Source organism: Aplysia californica, unplaced genomic scaffold (genome assembly GCF_000002075.1).
Source record: "Aplysia californica isolate F4 #8 unplaced genomic scaffold, AplCal3.0 scaffold00020, whole genome shotgun sequence".
NCBI lineage: Eukaryota > Metazoa > Mollusca > Gastropoda > Aplysiida > Aplysiidae > Aplysia > Aplysia californica.
In genome coordinates this window covers 2,657,462-2,664,626 of record NW_004797290.1, presented here as the reverse complement: position 1 = coordinate 2,664,626, position 7,165 = coordinate 2,657,462, and the positions used below count along the sequence as shown (strand labels likewise).

Below are 7,165 nucleotides of genomic sequence, written 5' to 3'. Positions count from 1 at the left end.
ACTGATTCCGTGCACATCTAGAAAAAAACACAACCCACTGTCAGCTGTTTCTTCCACAAAACAAAACAAATTGTCGGACATAACAACACACGCAAAGGGACAATCACGACCTCAGTGCTTTCTTGTCCTGTCTCCATTTTTTAAACATTGAAAATGTGACTTCTTCTACAGCTCACTCTTTGCTAAAAACTGTTTTCACTGTTATTAAAAATGAAAATATGACAAGAAAGTGCTGAAGTTGCGAAATGTTATAAAGATACAAAACTTGATTTTCTAACTTTCCCTTTAGTTTTCCCACAGAATTTTGTTTCGTGAGACGTACTTGAGCAGCAAGTAGTAGCAGCCTTGAGCGACTATCTCAGTGCCACTGGTGTCCCATTTCCATCACTGTTTACACGTATTTATACATTAATACAGGCCTACATAGTTGTTTCATTCTATGTGCCCGCCCCTGTGCCTGAATGCTGCAAGTATTTTAATGCCATAAAAGGCTACTAGTATGACTTTTTGCACATTGAGCATGGCAAAGTATGGAAATGAGTTGTGTAAATGCCAAATAATTATCTCTATCATTGTTATCATCATTATTATTACCATTATTATCCTAAACCAGCTTCAAGGCATCAGCTAAATGCTATATTGACCCCTGTCTCTTCCCCCCCCCCCCCCCCAAAAGGGATCTGTTAGGGGATTATTACAACTGGCCCCCGCCATCCCCCCCTCATAAAACTGGACATTTCCCCGGAGTGCCCTGAGAGAGACAGTGACAGGAACAACGAATCACTTCATACACAAGATGAACACCTGGATTTTGAAAATATCACTGAGTCTCCATCTCCTAAATACATGCATGTTTAAAAAAAATTAAAGTAATTTTAAACCTCTATTGACAAAATTAAGGTGATCATTTAAGAGGAACTGTCAGGGCCAACCCAGGCTGAGAAGGATACAACTCCATTAAAACTTCTTCCCACTCGAGAATGGAACCACATCTCTCAACAAAGCAGCAATAACATTCAGCTGTCACGGAAAAAAAAAAAAAAAAAGGGTTTTTTTGGGTTTTTTTCCCCCCCCCCCCCCCCCCCCCCCCCCCGCCAACTATTCCAACAGCCAGCATTTTGCTAATATAATACAAAGAGCAAAATGTACTATACAAGACAGTCCAACAATCTAACAGCTAGTCTATACACCACAACATTGTGAGAATTAATTCATGGATATATTTACACTTATAAATAAAATATACATGTTAATGAAACAGTTAATTCCACCAATGGATTATAATTTATTTGACATTTCATTCACTGACATTCAGTCTTTCTGTCATAATGACAAGCAAAGGTTTGAGACATTTGACTTCCCGCCCTGAGCACTGCCATAAAGCCACAAACCAATCAAAAGCCACAAAAGAATAATCAGCTGTTACATTATCAGACACCAGTCAGAACTGACGTCAGTCGACAACGGAACTCCTCCCTCCCACCCCTTTTCTCCGACACAAACAAACAACGGGCAAACATCGTCAAACAATTCCTGAACAGATTTTGATGTGTTTAGTAAACAAGAGGATTGTCTTGGTAAGCTGTTCTTTACAACTTTCTCAGTAGGCAACATCGCCATAGCATTAAGCATGTGATTAAACAAGCAAATTTTCCATAGCATTGGGCATTTGATAAATTCGGCAAACTTTCCAAAGCATTAAGCATTTGATTTAATCAATATTTGCGAGACATGCAGTTTATGAACTGAAATATATTTCACAATGTAAACAGACTGAGATTTTCCCCAATGAATTCAGACCTAGTTATACATTACTGGCAAAAAACCTCAACAAAATCCTGAGCTCTTGCACAACAGGTGTGTGCGTGTGTGTGATTGACACGTCTGATTGACATCACGTCAGATTGACATCACGTCTGATTGATCAGTTTCACAGTTCTCTCCCCTGCCCTGACTGAGCAGACGAAGAGAGAGTCTTTGTTTCCAGTGCCTGCGACAATGTCTACATCTGTGTCATAAGATGATACCAATAACCCCATTGGACCAAAAATTGACGGGCGCCCGATTCCACCACGTCGAGACACAAATGTGAGGCAGCGTGGTGAAATCAGACACTTGTCAAAATGAATTTTGAGAAACTGGCATTTTTACATCGATAATTTTTATTTTTGGCTTAACCTCTATGCCCATTTATAAAAACACATTTCCATGTAAATTTTACTGAAAAACAAAGATGTAAAGGCACCAAATAATACATGTTTCAGTTTTCAAAGACTCTTTAGCTATTGGAGTTACCAAACGTTGGAGGCCATTTTCCCGCTAATTTCACTACTGAAACCAGGTGCCCCTGACTTCCTCCAATCGTAAACATTTCAACTTCTTTTCATCATAGATGGATATTTTTTTTCACCAAAAGGAAGGAAAATGAACAGGCTTTAAGATGAAATCAATAACCCAATATGACCAAAAATGGACGTGCGCCTGATTCCACCACGTCGCGACACATATGTACTTTCCCTGTAGGCAAACATTTCCACAACTCATGTACCTATCAGATCCAGTAAAAAGAACCCACGAAACGACTCGGTGACTTCATCATCAACAAACGTGCACAACCAGGGAAGCTTGGGAGTACAAAAAAACCATCATGTTCTCGTGGAAAATATTAAATATTTCCACTGAGTAGTAAATTCAACACTTTCAAGTACTGTCAAAGATTTCGTGTTAAACTGTGTAAATCTCCACTGGGGAGTGGGGGGATTTTGACGGGAAAAAAAAAAAAAAAAAAATATCAGCGAATTAAAAATCAAGTTGACAACATCGACAGCTGAACAATGAGCCACAACACTGTTTTCGTTTGACATTAAAAAAGGCAAAATTGCCTGGAAGGTAAAAATTTATGGAACAAGGTTTCATTTCCCAGGGCTATAGCTTTGCCTCATGGTTAAAAAAAAACTTTAAAAAAAAAAAAAAAACTCCAAAAAACAGGAAGAGCAAGGTTATGTTTTGATTGGCTCTGATTAAATTTTTCTTTTTTTAAATGGCGGTTCACGTTTTGCAACAACATGGCGCCTGTAGTGTAGTGTACTGTGAGTGTCATAGTTCGGTGTAGTGAACCGTTTGGTGTAGTGAACTGTTTGGTGTATTGTAGTTTGGTGTAGTGAACCGTTTGGTGTAGTGTAGTTTGGTGTAGTGAACCGTTTGGTGTAGTGAACCGTTTGGTGTAGTGTAGTTTGGTGTAGTGAACTGTTTGGTGTAGTGAACTGTTTGGTGTAGTGAACCGTTTGGTGTAGTGTAGTTTGGTGTAGTGAACTGTTTGGTGTAGTGTAGTTTGGTGTAGTGAACTGTTTGGTGTAGTGAACTGTTTGGTGTAGTGAACCGTTCGGTGTAGTGAACAGTTCGGTGTAGTGAACAGTTTGGTGTAGTGAACTGTTTGGTGTAGTGAACCGTTTGGTGTAGTGAACCGTTTGGTGTAGTGAACAGTTTGGTGTAGTGAACCGTTCGGTGTAGTGTAGTTTGGTGTAGTGAACAGTTTGGTGTAGTGAACTGTTTGGTGTAGTGTAGTTTGGTGTAGTGAACCATTTGGTGTAGTGTAGTTTGGTGTAGTGAACAGTTTGGTGTAGTGTAGTTTGGTGTAGTGTAGTTTGGTGTAGTGAACCGTTTGGTGTAGTGAACAGTTCGGTGTAGTGAACAGTTTGGTGTAGTGTAGTTTGGTGTAGCGAACTGTGAACATCACGATTTGGTGTCTTAGTTTTAGTCAGGTTTTACGGCGCTCGCAACAGCATAAGATCGTGTGAGCGCCAAAGGGGTGGATGACAACAGAGAAGTCCAACAGTTTGGCGTCTCCGGACCAACAAATGCCAGAGGTGGGAAAAAAAACCGTCTGCTGACCCCCTCTCTGGCTTTATCTACGGGCCTTTCACCCCAAACGTTCAATTCCTCGACATCTGTCACTGTTTGAAGAGAGGAAAGAGACTAGAACCAATCCATGCGCCTCATCAAACTCTACACACCACACTTGACTTATTTCATCTTTACAAAATGTAGACAGACAACAATATTGAGTGACGGTGACGCTGAGGAAATATAGACAAGACTAGAGTAGGACAGTCAGTCCACAGCTGCACACACCCTCCACCCACCAACCCACACATCCACCCTCCACACATCCACCATCCACACACACATCCACACCCCTACCACCCACCCACACACACACCCACCAGGGGTCGCTGCCATACCCTCTCACAACTCTTGACTAGCTGGACAGTAAAACCGTCCACATTTTTGGTGGTAACAAATTATTATTCATAGAAAAACACTCAAAAATCACATGTTCAGAACTGTGGGTAAAAGAATGTGGTGTAAGCGCACCTTAAGAATAGGACATGTAGCGTGAACATACCTTAAGAATAGTTATTGTGACATAGGCCTAAAGGACACATCACGTGACTGAGACCTCATGTGATTTCGTGCAAGCCGCGGGTAATCTAAGTGTCACTCACTCACTGAAGCCGAAACGAGTAACATCGGCTAACCAAAAACTAGCAGACGACCAGCAGGTGGTGCCCCGCCAACATCAACTACCATCTAGATCTACACCTCCAAGACTCAAGTAAGTCGTAACATAACAAAGAACTACAACCTCATCCGCAAAGTTACTGCACACCTTTACAGACTCAGGACTAGAAAGCAAACTAGACCCAAGCCTGCTATCTAAATAAACACAGTTTAGTTTTTTTAAGGGAGGCCACATAAGATGAAAAGTTGCTCTGGAACTTTCAAGACTTTGAAATTAAAATCTCATTAATTATTAAATCTCTTCCATTCATTTTTCAATGAAAACATTTTGGTGGCGATGTTGAAAGACTCGACCTAATACAATTTTAAAAAATTGAATTATCATTCAAATACCTTCCCACTGATATATATACATAATATACCACTACAACGTTTACTTCAGCATCTGCCAAAAACATGTTACTGGCATACACACAAAATGGTTCTCAGAGTTACAAATTAATTACGTCCAAATTAGGGTTTCAACTACCCCCAAAAAGTACATTCAGAATGAACGAAAGCCTTCCTGCTGTGACATAAAACTTCTTCTATGGAGACGTCAGATCAGCTTAACTGGCGTATTGTGACATAAAACTTTCCCCATCGAGAAATCAGATCAGCAAAACTGGCGTGTTGTGGCAACAGAAGGGTACACATCGTCAAGATTCCATGAAGATGAGGAGCAGCCGTACCCTCCTTGCCACACACACTTCCTTCTCTGACTACTGACTGTACCGAATCTCACACATGGGGGAAAAAAAATGAGATGGGTTTTTTTTTCCATTAAAAAAACCCCAACAAATTATTCATTCTCTCATTCATTCTTACCCTCTTCTCTTTTACTCTCTCTATTGCTCTTTTAATCTTCATTGATCTCTCTTCTCATCTCCATCCCTCCCCCCCCCCCTAAAAAAACCCTTCTCCTCTTTCTATCTTCACATAACCCTGCTCATGTGAGCGGCTGATTAAATTAGCCCTGAGTTTCATTCAATAAAGCAGCCACGAATTGAGTCGTTATTTCAGTTTGATTATCCTGGGGACTTTTTATTGCACAAGACATTTCAACTCCTTCACAAATGGTCTCCACTTCCTATTTACAACCTACATTCTGTAAAACATCTAGGTTTATGGCCTCTACTTGCTAGATTTGCCTGTTCTCAAGCACCTCCCAATATAAAATGACCATGATCATCATATTACAAGATGAAAACCACAATCTTGAAGACAACAATAAGTCCCCATCTCCTAAGTATATATATATATTTTTAATGTAGGTCTCTTTTTACACCTTCATCAACACAATTTAGGTGAACATTTACCACTTTGCAGTCACACAGCCAGCAGTACAAGATACCCCATCTGGTCACCCAGCTAGGAGAGTGACTGCAACGGACTTCTTGGGTCTAGTGCAAAACTGCGTCAGGGACCGGAACGGATAATATTCATCGGCGCATTACACCGGAGCATTATTGCGCCGAGTGACTGCAAGGTGTTAAAAGGAACCGGACTCCGACACTGACTGTCAGGGCCACCCCGGGCTGAGAAGGATACAACTACTCTTCCGACACGACACATGGTGAAATCCTACAACTCCCCCACACACCATAGACACTTGGAGGGTTCACTAACGACATCTCAATCACCACAGATAAAAAAACCTATTCCCCTCGCCCTCTTACCTCCCCCAACTTCAACCAAACCACGCAGCCAACCAACACCAACCAATCAACCAACCAACTTACCAACCGACCAATTAACCACCCACCCAACCACCCACCCAGCCAACCACCCAATTAACCAACCACCCACCCAACCAACCACCCAACCACCCACCCACCCAGCCAACCACCCAATTAACCAGCCAAACATCAACCAAGTAACCAACCAACCACCCAATTAAGCAACCAATTAGCCAATCATAATTACAAACTTCCATTAATCCCCGAGCGGAACTTGGGTGAACTGGAAGCGCTGCGCTCCGCCCTAGACCTGTGCAGCGGTGACCTTGACCTCAGCTGGTAGCCGTTGCCCAGAAGTTTGCCCGAGATGAGCGACTCCGTCTTGGCAGAGATGTACTTGTCTGTCACAACGAGGTTCCCCTCTTCCCCGTCCTCTTCCCTCTCCCGCTCCTCCTCCCTCTCCCGCTCCTCCTCCTCCTCCCTCACCTCCTCCCCCGCACCGGTACGCCTCTCGGCGGGGCCCTCGCGAAGACGTCGGCTGTTGGAGGAGGGTGGCTGCGCGCCCGTCTGCTTCCAGGGCTCGTCGTCGTCGCCGCTGCACTGGGCGGGGCTGTAGGGTGACGCGGATGACGACTCTCGGCTTATGGTGCGGATCCGAGGTATCCGGATAGGGGAGTCCACATCCATGTAGTGCTGGCCACGGGAATGGAAGAGGTTTGAGAAAGGGGGAGAAAGGGGGAGAGTTTAGTTGAGTTTGACGCCATTGCAACACAATAAGGTCATATAAGGGCCGAACATTAGAGGTGTTACAAGAGAGTAACAAACATTAAGGAAGGAGGAGAAATAAAGACTATAGATGTTTGATAGGAAAGAAGGAGCAAACCACACCAGAGCACCCGCCAACCGGGGTGGGGTGGGGGGTGGGG

The 7,165-nt window shown here is 42.9% G+C and overlaps 1 protein-coding gene across 1 annotated transcript in view; it reads right to left on the bottom strand.

Annotated features, from left to right (window-relative positions):
* Positions 1-6,411: 6,411 nt before the first annotated feature.
* Positions 6,412-7,165, bottom strand: part of LOC101859536 (phosphatidylserine synthase 1) — a 47,559-nt gene continuing 46,805 nt past the window's right edge. The window contains exon 8 of the mRNA XM_005090718.2: positions 6,412-6,932. Within this exon, the coding sequence (XP_005090775.1) occupies positions 6,483-6,932 (450 nt within the window). The 3' untranslated portion in view covers positions 6,412-6,482. The remainder of the gene's footprint in view (positions 6,933-7,165) is intronic.